Source organism: Bos indicus x Bos taurus, chromosome 23 (genome assembly GCF_003369695.1).
Source record: "Bos indicus x Bos taurus breed Angus x Brahman F1 hybrid chromosome 23, Bos_hybrid_MaternalHap_v2.0, whole genome shotgun sequence".
NCBI classification, from domain to species: domain Eukaryota; kingdom Metazoa; phylum Chordata; class Mammalia; order Artiodactyla; family Bovidae; genus Bos; species Bos indicus x Bos taurus.
This window is the reverse complement of record NC_040098.1, coordinates 6133209-6152162: the sequence shown is the minus strand read 5'-3', so window position 1 is coordinate 6152162 and position 18954 is coordinate 6133209. Positions and strand designations below refer to the sequence as shown.

The following is an 18954-nucleotide window of genomic DNA, read 5'->3' as shown; positions in this document are numbered from 1 at the left end:
TCATGGCTCACTTTATTTCTCCAGCCACTCACAGTGTCTGGTAGTGACCACACAGTAAATGCTCAGACATGCACGGCAGCATGGAGCATCTGAGAAGCTATAAATGCTCGAGGACATCCAGATCGCACATGATGAAGAATATGAGAGTCATGCTATGAGGAACCATTCAAAGGATGAGGCAGAAAAATGACCGGACTGGAATGGTGCATAAGGCAGAGTAAGGGGTGTAAAGAATTTACCTGAAAAAGATGAAGGCAGACTGACTATCTTGGTCAATTCGCAAGATGAGAATCAATGATCTATGCAACAGTGAATGTGGGAGAGTGAAATTGAGGCTAGAAAAGGAACCTATCGTGAACCCAAGCTTCCTAGTATGGGTGCCATTGCGGATGGTGGAATTGCTGATGAAACAGGTGATCCAACAGATGAGGAGGACAATATTGATGATAATACTATATGGAAGTGTGTCTGGAACATTTAGGTGGAGGAAACAGCCATCTGTAACTAAAATATTGGAAAATAACAAGATTGCATTAGATATCTGAGAATCATCAATCTTGAGATTTTAGTTAAAACCATAAGTACATGGAGTTGTCCACAAAGAGTATGTAAAATGAGAATGAGAAAAGTCTGAGGACAGAACCTAAGCTACAAATACACTTTAACAGAAAAGTAAGAGGATTCTGGGAAGAAAGCCATGAGCAGAAAATATCAAATGAAAAAGTATCAAGAGGATTAGAAGGGAGGGTTGCCAAAAGAAAAACGTTTCAAGAACAAAGTGACACAAAATTCCCAACGATAAAAGCAGGCAAGATGAAGTCTTTAAACTATTAAGTTCATGTTATGGAGATTATTTGGGGGCATTTTTCAGAACAGTTTCAATGGAGCAATAGTCATAACAATAAATTATGAATTGAGAAATAAATAGGCAGAAATAAAAAAAGAGGGCAAATACATATGCTTTGTTTAAGAATCTTATATAAAAGAAACAAATCTATAGCTGGAGGGGAGGTTAAGATTCATTCTCGTTTTTTTAATGACTTAATCACATTTCCATTGTCAGAATTCTGGTCTTGATCATTAATAACTTAGGCTTGAAGTAAATAACTACCATGTTGTCATATTGCTATTTCTGTTGTCCTCTTATTGTTGTTATTCAAGCTGTGGGTCTATGCTTGAACAAGTCCGCTTCCCAAACCACAGATTGCACATATTTAAGAGAGCTCTGCCTAAGTGATGCCGACGGTTGTAAACATGCCTGGAGAATAATGGAAGATGCCTGCAATGTGTCAGGTAAAACAAGTTGTTTAAAATGCACTCAAATACCTTCTATTTACTGACGTAAAAAATAGGAATTGGTCATTTTTTTGCACTGCCTTAGAAACTAAGTTTTTCTCTAAACATCTTACTTAAACTTGGTATCAAGTGATTCACCTTCACTTACTTATTAGTGAATTTAGATACTTAAGAATATTCTTTTTAAAAATTATCTATTTTTGGCTGTGCTGGGTCTTTATTGCTGCACACAGGTATTTTCTTGTTGTAGAGCATGGGCTCTAGGCAAGTGGGCTTCAGTGATTGTGGTACACAGACTTAGCTGCTCATGGCATGTGGAATCTTCTCAGACCGGGGACCTGTGTCCCCAGCATCGGCAGGCACATTCTTAACCACTGGACCACCATTACTCCAGAACCTTAATGCGCTGACACTGCAGGCAACTTTTTGCAAGGTTTCAGATTATTCTTTTACTTACTTTACAACGTATAATGTTACAGTTATACACATGCCTCTCATAAACATGGCAACATTTTTTCAAATACAATTTTTTGTTTATATGTTACTATGATGTTTGTGAAAATCAAACACATTATTTGCATGTATGTAACCTGAGTTTTGAGCCTGGTGGGCTGCCATCCGTGGGGTCACACAGAGTTGGACACAACTGAAGTGACTTAGCAGCAGCAGCAGCAACATGAGTTTTATATTCTTTCAACATATATACTATCTTCCATTTCAACTGTGTCAAGAGCAAATTAAAATATATTTTTATTTTTAATTTGTCTTACATTCCAAACATGTGAAGGGAGGCCCAAGGGGTTAGAGAATGTGAAGATTAAAAAAATCACTGTCATTTGTTTAAAAGGAAAAAGAATCCTATCTATGTCAAGTAGCTGAATATATGTTGAATGAGAGCATTATTGTAAGACTCCATTCACTAAAGGTAGATAAAGAGATTATGTAGGGGATAATATCCCAATACTATTAGGACAGAACATTTCAAAAAAAGCTTTTTATAACATGACAAGTTTTATCAACTTGTATAATGAGTGTGATAATACCATAAAAACCCAATAAAATTTTGGCATATTCAGTAAGAGAAATCCAAAGTGAAAAATAAAAACTATATTCTTTCATGGCTCACTTTATTTCTCCAGCCACTTCATAGAAGAATAAATTTTGTACTGCTTGGGACCCTTGTCTATCTGCCTGTTCTCCGTCTACTTTCTGAAGATGTAAGGTGAAGTGTGTTGGATTAAGAGGCAACAATCTATAGTTCTGACAATGTAAAAATTTAATTTACAATCTCCACTATCAGAGCTCCTGTCCAGCCACAAGATCTCAAGGAATTACATAGGATATAGATAAGGAGTGAGATTTCTTCTCTTCCATGCGCTTGAACAGGGTGCATGCGATGCTCAAATGCCAGAGAAAGTTATCTATCGCTATTCAACATTCTCATTCAGGCAGTTCAGTTGCTCAGTCGTGTCCGACTCTTTGTGACTCCGTTGACAGCAGCGCACCAGGCTTCGCTGTCCATCGCCAACTCCCAGAGCTTGCTCAAACCCATGTCCATTGAGTCGGTGATGCCATCCAACCATCTCATCCTCTGTCGTCCCCTTCTCCTCCTGTCTTCAATCTTTCCCAGCACCAGGGTCTTTTCAAATGAGTCAGCTCTTTGCATCAGGTAGGCAAAGTATTGGAGTTTTAGCTTCAACATCAGTTCTTCCAATGAATATTCAGGACTGATTTCCTTTAGGATTGACTGGTTGGATGTCCTTGCAGTCCAAGGGACTCTCAAGAGTCTTCTCCAACACCACAGTTTAAAAGTAACATTCTCATTACAGTTCAAGAAAAGAATTTCAAAGGCAAATTTTCTCTAATAGCACAATAATTTTAAGATGATAATAAAGGACACTGACAAAAAAGTCTATTATTTGTTTTGATAATGAAGCTCCTTGGTATATTTTATAAGGTAACTTAAACTATTGCATTCATTGTATCATAAATTATAACACATTTATTGAATTTAGTATACAAATAGCAAATTTGTATAAATATACAAATTTATAGTGAATGGTAAGACTTGCATAATTATACCATGCATGAAGCTGAAATAGAAATATTCTCAAATATACAAATCAATGTACTCAAAAAGTTTTATTCAGGAATAATGAATAAAAGAAAATAGGTAGATGAATAAGGCTTTCTATATTAAAGCAGAGTATGAAATGTTGGTAATTACAAAAGATGCAATAATATTTACTGAGTGCTTTCTAAGTGTCAGGACCATGTCTTTTTATATGATAAATTTAAAGCCACTTGGATGTCTCTTACTATAATCTTGGAATGGCATATAAAATAAAATAGCAGATTAAGATCAAATAGCTAATAAAATTGCTAAACAGACAAAATAGCTAAAATTAGAGAGTATTCTGGTTGCCTCATTTTAAAGGCAACCATAGTTATAGCACAAATTGACATTCTATGTGAGGACAAAGTTCTTTTAAAATACAGAAAGTTTTAGTCTATTTTAGAAAGAAAATACTGGGGGTGAAAACAGTAGGAATATTTTTGTTTTGTTTTGTTTTTTGCTTGAAAAGTCAATTACATGAACATGCTGTAAGTAACCCCAGATAATTTCACTCTAATAATGAATTACTAAAATCAAGATATTAAAAGCTTTGGGTAGGAGGTGCTACCCAAAGGTTTAACATAGTTTGGGTAGGAGGACTCAAAACTTTTATTCAGATTAACATCTAGAATGTTATATGTTTGACTGTGAAATCCAGGCAACACCTGCCAGATGAAGAATTCATCCAGCTGTGGCCTAAGTATCCAGTCCTTAGTGGAAAGCAATTTACAATTTAAAGATTGTCTCTGCTTTGATGACCTTTACTGCACTTTTAACAAATTGCTTGGGAAAAAATGCATCAACGAATCAGGTAATACATTGTTATATGAAATGCTTACAGTCACGCAAAAGAAAGTACAATGCCAAAAAGAAGCACAGCTATGTAGTTTGATGAATTCTTTTGTTTTTAATCTGGTGATTTGATTAGTTCTTCATGTAATTTAAGGTTCTGTCAAGTGTAGGTCTCAGTAAGTATATGACATATTTCTATAATCACTACCCACAATTTCAAGCTTCATTCAATAATAATTTATTAGAATGATACATTCACTCATTCAGTACCTTTATTTGTGAGGCTCACTATGGCTTTGTACAAGACTTAAATGATAAAAGATAAATAAGGTACCATTTTTCTTGCTAAAGGAAACAAGACCTCTTGAGAAAGATCAAAGTGTAACCCCTTACCTAGCATTGTGCTTGCCTTTGTATGCTGCTGCGAAGTCGCTTCAGTCATGTCCGACTCTGTGCGACCCCACACGGCAGCCCACCAGGCTTCCGCATCCCTGGGATTCTCCAGGCAAGAACACTGGAGTGGGTTGCCACTTCCTTCTCCAATGCATGAAAGTGAAAAGTGAAAGTGAAGTCGCTCAATCGTGTCTGACTCTTCGCGACCCTATGGACTGCAGCCCACCAGGCTCCTCCGTCCATGGGATTTTCCAGGCAAAAGCACTGGAGTGGGGTGCCATTGCCTTCTCCGTGCCGTTGCATAGGCACATTTAATTAGTTAATATGCATTTATTTACTGCATACTCCAGGTGTCGGCCTGATGATGAAGTAAAGTGAAGTTGCTCAGTCATGTCCAACTCTTTGCCTACCACGCTCCTCTGTCCATGGGATTTTCCAGGCAAGAATACTGGAGTGGGTTGCCACTTCCTTCTGCAGGGAACCTTCCTGACAGAGGGATGGAACCTGGGTCTCCCGCATTGTAGGCAGAGGCTTTACCATGTGAGCCATCAGGGAAGTCCTGGTGTCATGTGGTGAAATATGTCATATGGTGAAGTAGTGGTATTCAAAATAGTCGGCTCATGAATTGAGAGTATGTGCAGATTTTCCAAGGGATGCATGGGATCCAGTAATCGGAAAGTCATCAGCTTCTAGATCCTCAATGTCTCTATGTACACTCCCCCAGAAGTGGTTAGGAATGCACCTGCTATCAGAGAATTCTCACCTTTTCTTTTTCAGAATCACCCTTCCCCCACTTATAAGAGAGAGGTTTATCTCTCATCTGTCTTAAATGGTCACATAGCCCAACCTCTCCAATTTTTCATAGTAAACTTACTAGACAGTTTCCTGTTCCATCATTTTGCCTTTTCCAAAATTTCATATAAATGAAATTATATAACATGTAGGTGTTTGAGCCAGTTTTCTTTTATTTAAAATTATCCATTTGTGATTCACCAAAAAATTGTCCTCTTTTTTGAGGAGTAGTATCCCATTATATGGTTATTCCTTGAATTGATTATCCATTCACCACTGAAAGTCACTGGCATTGTTTCCAGATTTGTAGAGATTATAAACCTGCTGTAAATATTCACCCACAATATTTGTACAAATATGTTATTTCTCCTCAGTAAAAAATTATTGGGTCATATAATAAAGCGTATGTTTAACTTTATAAGAAACTTTCACACTATATTTCAAATTTGAAGTAACCATAAATGTATGAAAGTTCTGGTTGCTCCACATTCAGGCCAGGACTTGATTTCTGTGTTTTGCTTTCTCTTTGACATTTCAAAACATGTTTAATAGTATCACATTGGGATTTTAATTTATACTTAAATAGTAATAATGTTGACCATATTTTCATGTGCTTATGTGCCAAAGAAATATATTATGTGGCTTCAAAATTATGTGGCTTAGGTTTTCCATTTTAGGTGTATGATACGTTTTCAGTCAATTTTCATAAGTGATGCAAGTTAACACTCAGATATGTTCTATTGCCATATGGATATCTAATTGTTCCATCACGTTTGTTGAAGATAGTTTCAGTTTCAGTTTTCTCAAAAGATCACTGGGCTGTATACTAGTGGCTGTCATCCCAGTTTTTCCAATCTGTCCCAGTGATGTATGTATTTTATACTTTTGCCAATGCTCCACAGTCTAATTTATTGCAGTTTCATGAGATGTCTTGAAAGCAAGTTGTGTAATTCCTATCATTTTTTTTTCTTTTAAATAATTTAATTTGAAAGATATTTGTTGGATTTCTGTTGAGTTTTTATTTTTGTTTGCATTTTACTCTTTATTGTAGTTTCTGTCTCTCTAAGTTGTTCTTAATATTCCCAAATTGTCCTTTAAACATCTAGAAGGAGTTAAGATGATGTCATTTTCTTGTTTGCTGCTGCTGCTAAGTCGCTTCAGTCGTGTCCGACTCTGTGCGACCCCATAGATGGCAGCCCACCAGGCTACCCCGTCCCTGGGATTCTCCAGGCAAGAACGCTGGAGTGGGTTGCCATTTCCTTCTCCAATGCAGGAAAGTGAAAAGTGAAAGTGAAGTCGCTCAGTCATGTCCGACCCTCAGCAACCCCATGGACTGCAGCCTACCAGGCTCCTCTGTCCATGGGATTTTCCAGGCAAGAGTGCTGGAGTGGGGTGCCATTGCCTTCTCCCATTTTCTTGTTTAGGTACCAGAAATTCATGTCCTTTTCTTCCTCTTTTTGTCTCTATCTTTATTTCTCTCTCTCTATTTTTACTCTCAATTTCTCTCTCAGTTTTGTTCTACATTATTTTGTTGTTGTCGCATTTGATTTGACTTGAAATTATTGACTTGACTCATCACTCTTGGTTTCTTAAGATGAAATCTTATATCACTGATTTGAGATTTCTTTTCCTATTTAAACATCTCATTACATAAATTTCCTTCCAAGTGGTGTTTAGTTACATTCTCTAATTTTAAATTAAATAAAAATGTGTTTTCATTTTTATTAAGTTCAAAATAGTTTCTTATTTTACTGCTGACTTCATTTTTGATTCAAAAGTTATTCATAATACCATTTTTTAGTTTCCAAATATTTGAGTATTCCTTAGATATCTTTGTTATTCATCTCTAATTCCAATAGCATTATAAAATATATTTTATATGATGTCAATTCTTAATTAAACTGATAATTGCTAAATATCACCTATACAATGTGATAAACATGAGATGATACTTACTTGAGGTTATAGAGAAGAAATAATGGTTCCCTGGTGGCTCAGACGGTAAAGCGTCTGCCTGCAATGCAGGGGACCTGGGTTCTATCCCTGGGCTGGGAAGATCCCCTGGAAAAGGAAATGGCAATCCACTCCAGTATTTTTGCCTGGAAAATCCCATGGATGGAAGAGCCTGGTAGGCTACAGTCCATGGGGTTGCAAAGAGTCAGACATGACTGAGCAACTTCATCTGAATTTTTTTTTTTTTTGAATGGTATCTCAGAAGCCTTCAAAGAAGAAATGACAGACTTGGGCCTTTTAGGGTAAATTGGACTTCTTGGGCAGATGAAATAAAATGATATTCCAGATGGAGGAAACAGAATGAAGCAGGAGATATTGAGAAGAAACACATTCCTGATTAGGCTGGATTGTAGAACAGAGGAGTCAGGAGATGATACTGGAAAGAAATCAGACTTTTGAGGAACTACTAATGCATTTTGAACAGAAGAATCTGGAATCTGTATTTTTCAGGACTCCACTGGGGGTGGTTTAAAGGATGGAATGGAGGCAGGGTAAGATACAGGCCAAGGATAAGAGCCAACAGAATAATTTGGGAGAGATGTGACGCATGCCTAAACTTCTGCACTGGTGCTGAGGACTCCATGGAGAAGAGACGCTTAAGAAATGCTTATGACTCATAATCAGTGGGAATTGGCTACCACCAGATATGAGGAGTGGGGAACGTTATTAAATGTGTGATACAAGTTGCTGGCTTGGGACAAGGGTATCACTCTATGTGGAGACAGGACTGAAAGACGACAGTGGTGAATTATATTTGCAGTTTCCATGGGGGTGGCACACTTTGGCACATTTGTGTTAGAAATGTCAGCACTTTGCTTTACATTTCACATGATGAATATATAGTTTAGAAAAAGCAATGATAGGGCATTTGGCAGGCATTTGGAAACATGCATCTTGCATTGAGTACAAGCAAGATTTGTGAGTCAGTGGTTTGTAAGAAACAGATACAAGCATGCAGGAGGATAAGACTGGCCAGAAAAAGATGTGAAGTGAGAATATAAGTATTTTTATAATACTTTCATGACCTAGTTGAAGAAATCATAAGGAAGATTTTAAAGACAGAAAAAAAAAACCCACAGGAAGAATTTTCAAGCCAATGACAGAGAAAGACATAGAGAAAATAATCAACAGTAAATGCACAGAAGTAAATAAGATAAAGAATAAAATGACATTAGTTACCTAATGAATAGGCCTTTTCTAGTTTTAGACTGAAGTAGGCTGAAACAAAAGCATATAGAAATACTAAAATTATTTGTTGACTTTTGTTTCAAGATGGTAGGACTAGTTCATTTATATCTCAATAACCATTTCTATCAGACCAAGATGCAACAAAATATAGATACGAAAATATAGGTACATACAAATTTAGAGCACTTAAGTTGAAATCAGTCCCCATTTTTGAACCATTTTTTCCACAATAGATACTTAATAAATGCTACCCTGGGGTAATATTGATAAGGCAGGGGTACAGAAACCCTGCCCAGAAGACCGGAATGATCTTACAAATGCACTTCATGACAGACCTGCTCTGACTGTGGTCTTTACACAGAGTATTAGCTGCTTGCTTATAATTCAGCTTAGATTGAAAAAGGAAGTGACAGTTGAAATCTTGTCATGTCAACTGCAGCATCTTCCACCAACTCTTTCATCATCACTCCATCAGGATATGATCTTTCTCTCTCTTCCCCTCATTTGCATTCCCAAAATATTTCTCAACATATAACAGACATGTACTTTTCTAGTCTTTATTATAGATTATAAGCTTATTGAGCAAATCAGTTTTTATATTTTTTCTTTTTTTTCTTAATATGACAAATATTCAACACAATGCCTGACATCTAGCAACTTATCAATAAATATATAATTAATTTGTAAACATATTTTGAGCATCTAAATCATGTATTCATTCATAAAATACTAATTATTCAGTTAATAGGTGTAGATACTAAGCACGGGAAGAGGGATATAAAGATCAATTAAGAGACTCCCTGCTCTTGGTTACCTTAAAACATAGCAAAGTAAAATTGACATTTAGCCTGATTATTTCATTTAGCCTAGATTAATTATTTCAAAATATATAATTACCAATATAATGGAACAAATTATGTGCAGATGGCATTAATTCATATATATCCCATCCATGCAAGTCTGCATATGCTGTCTAAAAGGGGTAGGAGAGATGGTTTGTGTTCCAGCAGAGAAATCTCACTTAAATAATTACAATTCATGTGAGTTGTTATTTGATAAATGTGTAAAACTCTACTGCAGTGTGTGTTTCAAAACACATGCAGTAAAGAGGCTGTACTCTGAACAGTGCTTCTAAGAACGTCCTGGTGGTTTTTAAGTAAACATTTTCATATTATGAAGTTGATTATATTATCTTGAACTTGCATGCATGTGTGCGTGCTAAGTTGCTTCAGTCGTGTCCAACTCGGTGTGACCCTATGTACTGTCGGGGCAAGAAAGTGTTCATTGTGGAGGTCCACATAAGAAGGACCTCAGAGGGAGATGAGACATTTTAGAGATAGACGGTATACTACTGAAACCTTAGGGCAAGTAAGGATTCTTACACTGAGGTGGGTTTTATCTGCTTCCTATAAAGTTTATGTAATTATGGATTTATTGGAATTCTCTAGTAGAACATACATTCTCTGTGAGGGATATAACTTCCAAGGGGTGGAAATTGGTTCTTGGGGGTGGGCAGAAAACTTCTTACATGTATAAAGTGCAGATATATATACTGCCCCTGAATAGATACACAATAAATCTGTGGAATTAAAAATTCATGAGTGGGCAAGAGAATTAGGAAAAACACTGTCTAAAAAAAAAAAAAGGCTTCTTAAAGGGGAAATAATGAAAACTGTGGAGAAACACTTCAGTATAGGTATATTTCTAGGAGGAAATAGAAATATACAAAGGTTATACAAAGAGAAATAATGGATGGTAGCTCAGACAGTAAAGAATTTGCCTATAATATGGGAGACCCAGGTTCAATCCCTGGGCTGAGATCTCCTGGAGAAGGAAACGGCAACCCACTCCAGTATTCTTGCTTGGAAAACCCCATGGACAGAGGAGCCTGAAGGGCTACAGTCCATGGGGTCATGTAGAGTCAGACATGACAGAGAGATTAACACTTTAGCTTTTCCTAAGCATTGTAAGTTACAATGATTTCTACCAATCATCATCAAATGTAATGAAAATACAGAAGGAAATCATGAGGATGAAATAGCAAAAGAAATTGAGCATTACCATTATGCTTTGTTATATAAACTATAAATAAGCAATATTTTTATTTCAATTTTTTAAAAAATAAAAGTCATTTGTAATAGTTTTCTTGAAATAATGTCTTTGGTGGTTTTTGAAAAACAGTCAAATATTTATAAAATATGCTTATGGACTTTTTAGGAAACATTAAGAGGGTTTTAAATGAGCTTATTTAAATTTAAACTAAATGAGCCTTCTTTAATTTTAGTCATTTTTAAAAATAGAGAAGAATCAGCACGGCCCTCAAATTTGGCTTCACACTCAAACATCACAGAGTGGCTCCATGAGAAAGAGACATCATTAACAACAGAAAAAAAGAGAGACTGCATCCTGGCAGCACGTATCTGCCAGGAATCTGAACATTGTGCTCTTTTGTATAAGAGTTTCAAGAAAACCTGCAGGAGGGAATCAGAACAATGCAAGACCCTTGATGGAAGCTACCTCTGTGCAGTGTTGAGAGAAGGTCTGCAAGAAACAATCTTATGGAATTGTCAGTGCAGTGACCCTTTGAAAGCAGAGTGCACTGAAATTTGGAAAAGCTTGTCTGAAGACATTTGCATAAAGGATGCTCAAACAAATCCAGTTCCATCCTTCATTGAAGACAATGAAAAGGAACTCAACCTGGGCATTGTTTCAGGTCAGTATGTAAGGGAAGAATTTTAGAATCTTAAATATAATCACAAGTACCAACTGACTACAGAATAATTTCTGTCCCAGCTCTCTCATTTCTGCCTGTGTTTCTCCCAGAAAGTGAACATTTAAAAAATATATATATTACTATGACTATGTCTAAAAGGGATTATGAAGAAAGATGGAAATGCCAAAATGTTTTAAAATAATGTGTTTTATTCATCCATTCATTGAACAAGTACTTATAAGACAGTGAAAATGTGCTAAGTCCTAAGTCTGGTTGATTAAAAAAAACAATGCAATAATAATAACACTGCCCTTTATTTTAAAAATGTATTATTTTTAAGGGATTTAAAAATTAAAGAAATAGATAATATAGTAAGGGATGATTATTTATTTATATAACAGATATTTCTTTGGTGCCTACCATGTCCTTGGCTGTGTTCTAAGACCTGGGGAAAAAGCAGTTAACAAAGTAAACAAAAATCACACACACACACACACACACACACACACACACACAAATCATTGTTCTCTAGGACCTTATATTCTTAACTGAGGAGTGTCTCATTTAGTTTCTTTGGAAACAGACATTGAGACAGAAGTTTGCATACAAAATAGTATTAGGCTGGGGGCTCAGGAACAAAATCTAGGATGAAGTGGGAAAAGCAGGATTAGGAGGTGGGGCAAATTGAAATGCAAGGCAATGACTACAGCAAACTGAGTTGACTCCACAAGAAGTTTAGCCCTGGAATGGCCCTTTAGAGATACTGCCTCTTTGAGCCCCTCAAATGGACTAGTCCTCCTTCCTAGGAGCTGTCCCCTGGAAAAGTCTGTCCCCCTGGGTGTGGCAACTTCCTTTGGATGGGGCACTGCTGGATAAAGACCAGCGGTTGCGGAAGTGAGGACCAAGATCACCAAAGCGGGGATCTTAGTAGCAGGCTGTTCAGTTCAGTTTAGTTCAGTCGCTCAGTCATGTCTGACTCTTTGCAACCCCATGGACTGTAGCACACCAGGCCTCCCTGTCCATCACCAACTCCCAGAGCCCACCCAAACTCATGTCCATCAAGTCGGTGATGCCATCCAACCATCTCATCCTCTGTCGTCCCCTTCTCCTCCTGCCCTCAATCTTTCCCAGCATCAGGGTCTTTTCAAATGAGTCAGCTCTTCCCATCAGATGGCCACAGTACTGGAGTTTTAGCTTCAACATCAGTCCTTCCAATGAACACCCAGGACTGATCTTTAGGATGGACTGGTTGGATCTCCTTGGGACTCTCAAGAGTCTTCTCCAACACCACAGTTCAAAAGCATCAGTAAGAGCCTATTAAGAAGATAAAGATTTGGAGGGTATATTTTAAATGGTATGACAGAATGAGTACTACCAAAGGGGAAATATGGTGGGATGGGGCCATAAATTAGGAGCTTGGGATTAACATAAACACACACTACTATATATAAAATAAGTAACCAACAAGGACCTACTGTGTAGCACAGGAAACTCTACCCAAAATTCTGTAATAATCTATGTGGAAGAAGAACCTGGAAAAGAATGACTATGTGTAAATGTATAACTGAATCACTTTGCCGTACACCTGAAACAAATACAACACTGTAAATTAACTGTACTCCAATAAAATATAAAAAATAAATTAAATTAAAAAGTAAAAATAAACAGTATGAATGCTAAGGAGGAAAATAATACAGATAGGGGAAAAAGGAAGTCTGAGTGGGTGGTTTGTAATTTTAATACGATGGCCAGGAAGTCGTTCTGAAGAAATTAATGTTTGAGTAAAGATAGAAAGAGGCAAGGGATGAGTCATGTGGGTATTTGGGGAAAGAGAACTTTGGGAAGCAGAAATAGCTCAAGGTGAGCTGGGAATGGTCTTGACGAAGAGCAAAGATGACACTAGGGGTAGAGATGAGAGAGCAGGGGATGAGATGCAGGAGATGAGACCAGAAATAAAATAGGGCCAGGATGGTGAAGGGCTTTGTAGGTCATTTCAAAATCTTTGGCTCTTACTCTAAGTGATCCAGGAAACCATTGAGGGGTTTGAGCCAGAGTAGTGTCATGGTCTGAGATATATATCTTTAAGAGGAAAACTCTGGATTTTGTGTTGACAATTGACTGAAGAGAAGCAAATGCCCAAGTAGGAAGACTGATTAGGAAGTTTATATAATGATGCAGCAAAAAGATGATGGGTCTTGGAACAGTGTGGACAGCTGTCAGATTCTTAGTATGCTTGATATGAGTGGATCACATGGGGCTGCAACAACAAAAGAGAATCAATATTTATTCCAAGGCTTTTGTCCTGAGTAATTAGAAAGGATGTGGTTGCCATTATTTTCATTGACTAACATGGAACAACTGTAGGAAGAAGAGGTTTTGGGAGTGGGACAGAGGAGAGGTCAGGAGTCAGTCTGGGATGTGGTAAGTATGAAATGTTTATTAGATACCCAAGTGGAGATATCAAATAGACAGTTCTCAGTATGGAACTGTAGCCTAAAATGCTTTGCATGACACATAGAAATGAGATCTGTGCAGCAGGTATAAATCAGGAGGTCATTCACTGGTGGATGGCAAATGGTATCATGGCAGTAGATGAGGTCAACATAGAAATGCATGGTTTCTTGGACTAGAGAAGTAGAAGGGTGAGAAGATAGCAGAGTCTGCATATATTTCAATATTAGTGGATCAAGAAGAGGGAACACTGTGTTTTTAAATTACAGTATAGTTGCTTTACAATGGTGTGTTAGTTTCTGCTGTACAATGAAATCAATCACATGTGTGTGTTTGTGTGTTTGTGTATCTCCCTTCCCTCTTGGACCTCTCTCGCACCTATCAACCCCATCCCATCCATCTAGGTCACCACAGAACACCAAGCTAAGCTCCCCAAGCTAAGTAGCAGCTTCCCGCCAGCCACCTATTTTACACATGTCAATGCACACACATCAATCCCAATCTCTCCGTTTATCCCTCTATGCTCCATGTCCACATAGCTGTTCTCTATGTCTGTGTCTCTATTCCTACCTTGAAAAATGGGTTCATCTGTATCATTTTTCTAGAGTCCACATATATGCGTTAATACACAATATTTCTGTTTCTCTTTCCATCTTACTTCACTCTACATGACAGACTCTAGTCCATCCACATGTCTACAGATGGCCCAATTTTTATCTTTTTTAATGGCTGAGTAATATTCCATTGTATATATGTACAATCACAATGAAGAACAGTATGGAGGCTCCTTAAGAAACTAAAAATAGAGCTACCATATGACAAAAATCCCACTTCTGGGCATATACCCTGAGAAAACCATAGTTCAAAAAGACACATGCACCCCAGTGTTCATTGCAACACCATTTACAATAGCCAGGACATGTAAGAAAGCTAAATGTCCATCAACAGATGAATGGATAAACATGTGGTATATATACACACTGTGCTTTATTTGCTATGTATGATCATACAACAGAGATGTAGTTCTGGTGGGCCCATGCTTCTCTGTGTTCCCATGACATACTGCTCTTTAGCTCCTTTTCAGCAATTAAGCTACAGTTTAAAATATTCTCCAGAAAAAAAATGTGAATATACCTATGTGTGCACTATATGAAATTAGAATTTAACGTGCAAACAATTTATTACAGTGCATTACTCGTATTACATAAAATAATATGGATCCAAGATAGAATTTGTTTCCTCATGATAAAATAATTGTTTTTGTAAGAATTGCTAGTATTTTGAGTGGATTAGTCCACTTGGGCTAGTAAAATACCAGAGGTTGGATGGCTTGAACAATAGAAATTTATTTCCTCATCATTCTGGAGACTGGAAGTTCCAGATCAAAGTCCAGCAGGGTCAGTTTCTGGTGAGCGCTCTCTTTCTGGCTTGCAAATTTCTTGGTTTCTTGCCAGGTCCTTACAGGACATCCCCATGGGGTATACACGTGGCCAGGGAAGAGTGAGGAAATTTGCTAATGTCTCTTTTTATGAGAACACTAATCCTACCAGATCAGGGCCCTACATTTAGGACATCATTTCATCTTAATTACTTCCCTAGAGACACCATCTCCCAATACAGTTATATCAGGATTTAGGGCTTCAACTTATGAATCTTGGAAGCAAACAAAATTTAGTTCATAACAATAAGTGAATTCAGTGTTTATTTATATTTTAATGATAGTTTCTTGAATATGTTTCAAACAGTGGCACAGTCATACTAAACAGTGCCAAAGCACAGCTATTAACCTATCATAGAAAGTCTAGCTAGCCTAGACTTTTGTATCTGTTAAAAAAGCTATGAGATTCTTAGAAATTTGCTTATTGGGATTTCATTCAATATGGAACAGAAGAAGGAACTTCTCTGAAGCATAGGAAGGTGGGTTCCTGAAGAGACAGTGATTCTTTAGCTGAGACGTAGCCAGTAGAGATATGAAAACCATGTATGATGAGAACAGATGGAACAAGGCAAAGAGTCTGGAAAGTCTGACACCCTTGGGGGTAAAAAGAATTGTTTTATGATTGTACCATCATATATGTGCATAGATGGGCAGGCAGGGAGCTTGGACAGACAGCTCAAGTCGGGACAAGTTGAATCAAGAGACACATGCCATAGCAGAAATCAATCTCCTGATCAATAACCTGTAATGGAAGCCAATATCTTAATCAACAGCCAGCAGCAAAGAATGAATTTTCATTTTAAAATAAAAATCTGATCATAGTCTTCCCCTATCACTTTATGCCTATGTCTGTTACTTCTATTTTATTTTGATATCATTTTTATGTCTCCATTTCCTATATAAGTCTTGACAACAGGAACTGAAAATTTGTCTTCAATATGGCACCTGGTACATAGTGCGAACTTGACCAATGCTTCCTGAATGAAAGATTTTTAGAATTAGATGGTCATCAACCTCTCCAATTCTATAATTCCTAAAAACTCTGGGAAGCTAAGATAGTCAGAGGTGGAAATAGTCTTTAAATTGCCTTTCAATCTAATTAAGACCTTACTGGGGAGAGCTTTTTTGGTTCAGACAATATTTCTTCTGTTCTTTCTCCCCAGACAGACTCTCTGTTTACTTCTCTGCACATGGCCTAGTCATTAGCATTTGTTTAAATTTTCCAGTAACTGAATACTCAGAGCAGAGCTGTTTAACTGACTTGAATGATGTTACAGTGGTTTATTTTTCTTCATCTGTACCTCACTAATTCTGTGTACCAAGGTTAAATAAGGGTTACATGAGCTTATATGTATTTTTATCGGAGTACACATTGACAAATGTTGTCTACATTCTCCTATTAAATTTAGAAAATTGTTCACTAATAAAATAGTCTCTTTCTTTTCCTTCTAGATAACATAAAAGAGGATAATAAATACAAGTGGAATCTAACTACTCTTTCCTATCACGGTAATGTTTATAAATAGTCATTTTGATTTGCATTGTGAATACTGGACAATATAACTTAAAATGTAGTTACTAGGCTTCTTCAAGATATGTCATTACAAAAAGAGTCATGTGAACTTTAATTGTTCTAACACTAGAAAATGCAACAAATCATTGCATTTCTTCCACTAATATTTCAAAGCATCTGTTTTGCTTATCTATCATTTATTTACAGTTATGGGGAGAAATACTTACAATTAAAAACAAAGACTAGATCCAAAATGTGAACATTTTTACACGTGGGAATAGCTACATGGAAACGTTAGTCACTATTTCTCCTTCAAATAAAAAGTTCAGTAGAACAAGGATCATTTTGATTTGAGCCACTGAACACACCATCAGCTAGATTCAAATCCAATTTCTAAAGATGTATTGTTTGCATGTGATAAACTTGGGCTCAAGGATTTTTTCCCGCAGTTCAGTTTTGGTCCTATACACTCCCCACCACTTCTGGATCATAATACATGTCCAGTGTAGATGAAAGATGGTTCAAGTAACCCACTGCTCAGGACCAGTAAGTTTATTCCAACTCTGAAAAAAAAGTAAACAAAATAAATAGGACTACTTGCCAAAAGCAATGTATGGGCACATTGTTGTATTTTGCTCACGGATTTCTCGTGGTGTTATGCAGATTCTGTATGCACAGCTCTCTGTTTACTTTTCCACAACCTGGACATACCCTTCCTTCTAGGAGGCAGAGGGGTTCAGTCCTGCCTGGAAGTGGCAGAGGTTTGCATTGGGGATGCACTCTGCAATGCCCAGCTGGCCCTTTACCTGAAAGCTTGCTCAGCGGATGGAAAGCTGTGTGATGTGAAACACTGCCAAGCAGCCATCCGCTTCTTCTATCAAAATATGCCGTTTAACATTGCCCAGATGTTGGCTTTCTGTGACTGTGCTCCCGCTGATGAGCCTTGTCAACAGTCCAGAGAAGCACTCCACAGCAGGCCATGTGCAGTGAACAGAGTTCCAACCCCCACCTGCCTCGATGTAATTCACAGCTGCCAAGATGATGAATTATGCAGGTGAGTAAAAACACGTGTACCCTGCTTTCTGATTTGGCACCTTATTTGTTACACTTCAGCCCCAACACTTGATCTCATTCCATTAGCTAGAGTTCCCACCATCATCCAACATGACGTAAACAAAGCCACAGAATTTGTAGTTTTGAATCTCTGGGACATGTGTAGTATTCTTTTGGAGACTCAAATGCATAATATGTTTTGGAAATTGAAAAAAAAAATCATTATGTCAGGATTGGGTAATCATGAAATAGCATTATTAATAAAATTACAGATTCAAGTGAGACTCATGAATTGCTTAATAGACCTGGTTTATGTGTCAGTTTTATTATTGGCTTTGGGGGTATGATTATATAAGGCTGATAACCTCTCGGGATTCTGATGAGGTGACTCTTCAAACTCCACAATAAATCTTTTGTGTTTTGGGATGGAGTTGAGGGAGGAGCTAAAGTTCGGATTCCCTCGCACACATGTGTCGTAAGGTCAGTAATGCACCCCTTCCCCTCTTCCCAACCTCTCACCCTGGATTCTCAGGGCAGTAATGTTAGTCATTTACTTGTTTATTCAAAAAGCAATTACCAGCCATCTAGTACTATTTTACGCATCTGGTTACAAGATACAAAATGCTTGCCCTGTGGAATGTATTCAGTAGGTGTAGATAGAAAATAAATAGGAAAAGTGTGTATTTTTCACGCAGTTGTAAATGGGCTTCCCTGGTGCCTAAGATGGTAAAGAATGTGCCTGCAACGCAGGAGATCTCAGTTCAATCCTTGGGTCAGGGAGCTGCTCTGGAGAAGAGAATGGCTACCCACTCTAGTTTTCTTGCCTGGAGCATTCCATGGACAGAGGAGCCTGGTGGGAAATTAATGGGGTCACAAAGAGTTGGACACAGCTGAGTGACTAACAGTCTTATATTGTATGATGATGAGTACTCTGGAGATTCACAAGCGCACACATATGCATGTGTAATAAGGGGAGTGTGAAAGGCAGAAAGAATAAAAGAATTGCAGTGTCAGTGGGATGGCCCCAGGAGAGACATTTTACGGGAGCTGAAGAAGCGAGAAAATGAGCTTCTCTCAGTGAGTTTCAGAAATAAGAGATCCCAGACAAAAGGATGAGCCAGCGCCGGGGAAAAAATGAACGTGGCAGGCTCTCATGCAAGGAGGAGAGTGTGTACAAGGCGGAGAGGAACAGGAGA

General features: G+C 37.6%; 1 protein-coding gene across 1 annotated transcript in view; it reads left to right on the top strand.

Annotated features, from left to right (window-relative positions):
* Positions 1 to 1077: 1077 nt before the first annotated feature.
* The window catches only part of GFRAL (GDNF family receptor alpha like), a 66956-nt gene continuing 49079 nt past the window's right edge, over positions 1078 to 18954 (top strand). Inside the window, exons 1-4 of the mRNA XM_027524968.1 lie at positions 1078 to 1293; positions 4065 to 4223; positions 16645 to 16701; positions 17429 to 17759. Coding sequence (XP_027380769.1) covers positions 1113 to 1293; positions 4065 to 4223; positions 16645 to 16701; positions 17429 to 17759 — 728 coding nt within the window. The 5' untranslated portion in view covers positions 1078 to 1112. The remainder of the gene's footprint in view (positions 1294 to 4064; positions 4224 to 16644; positions 16702 to 17428; positions 17760 to 18954) is intronic.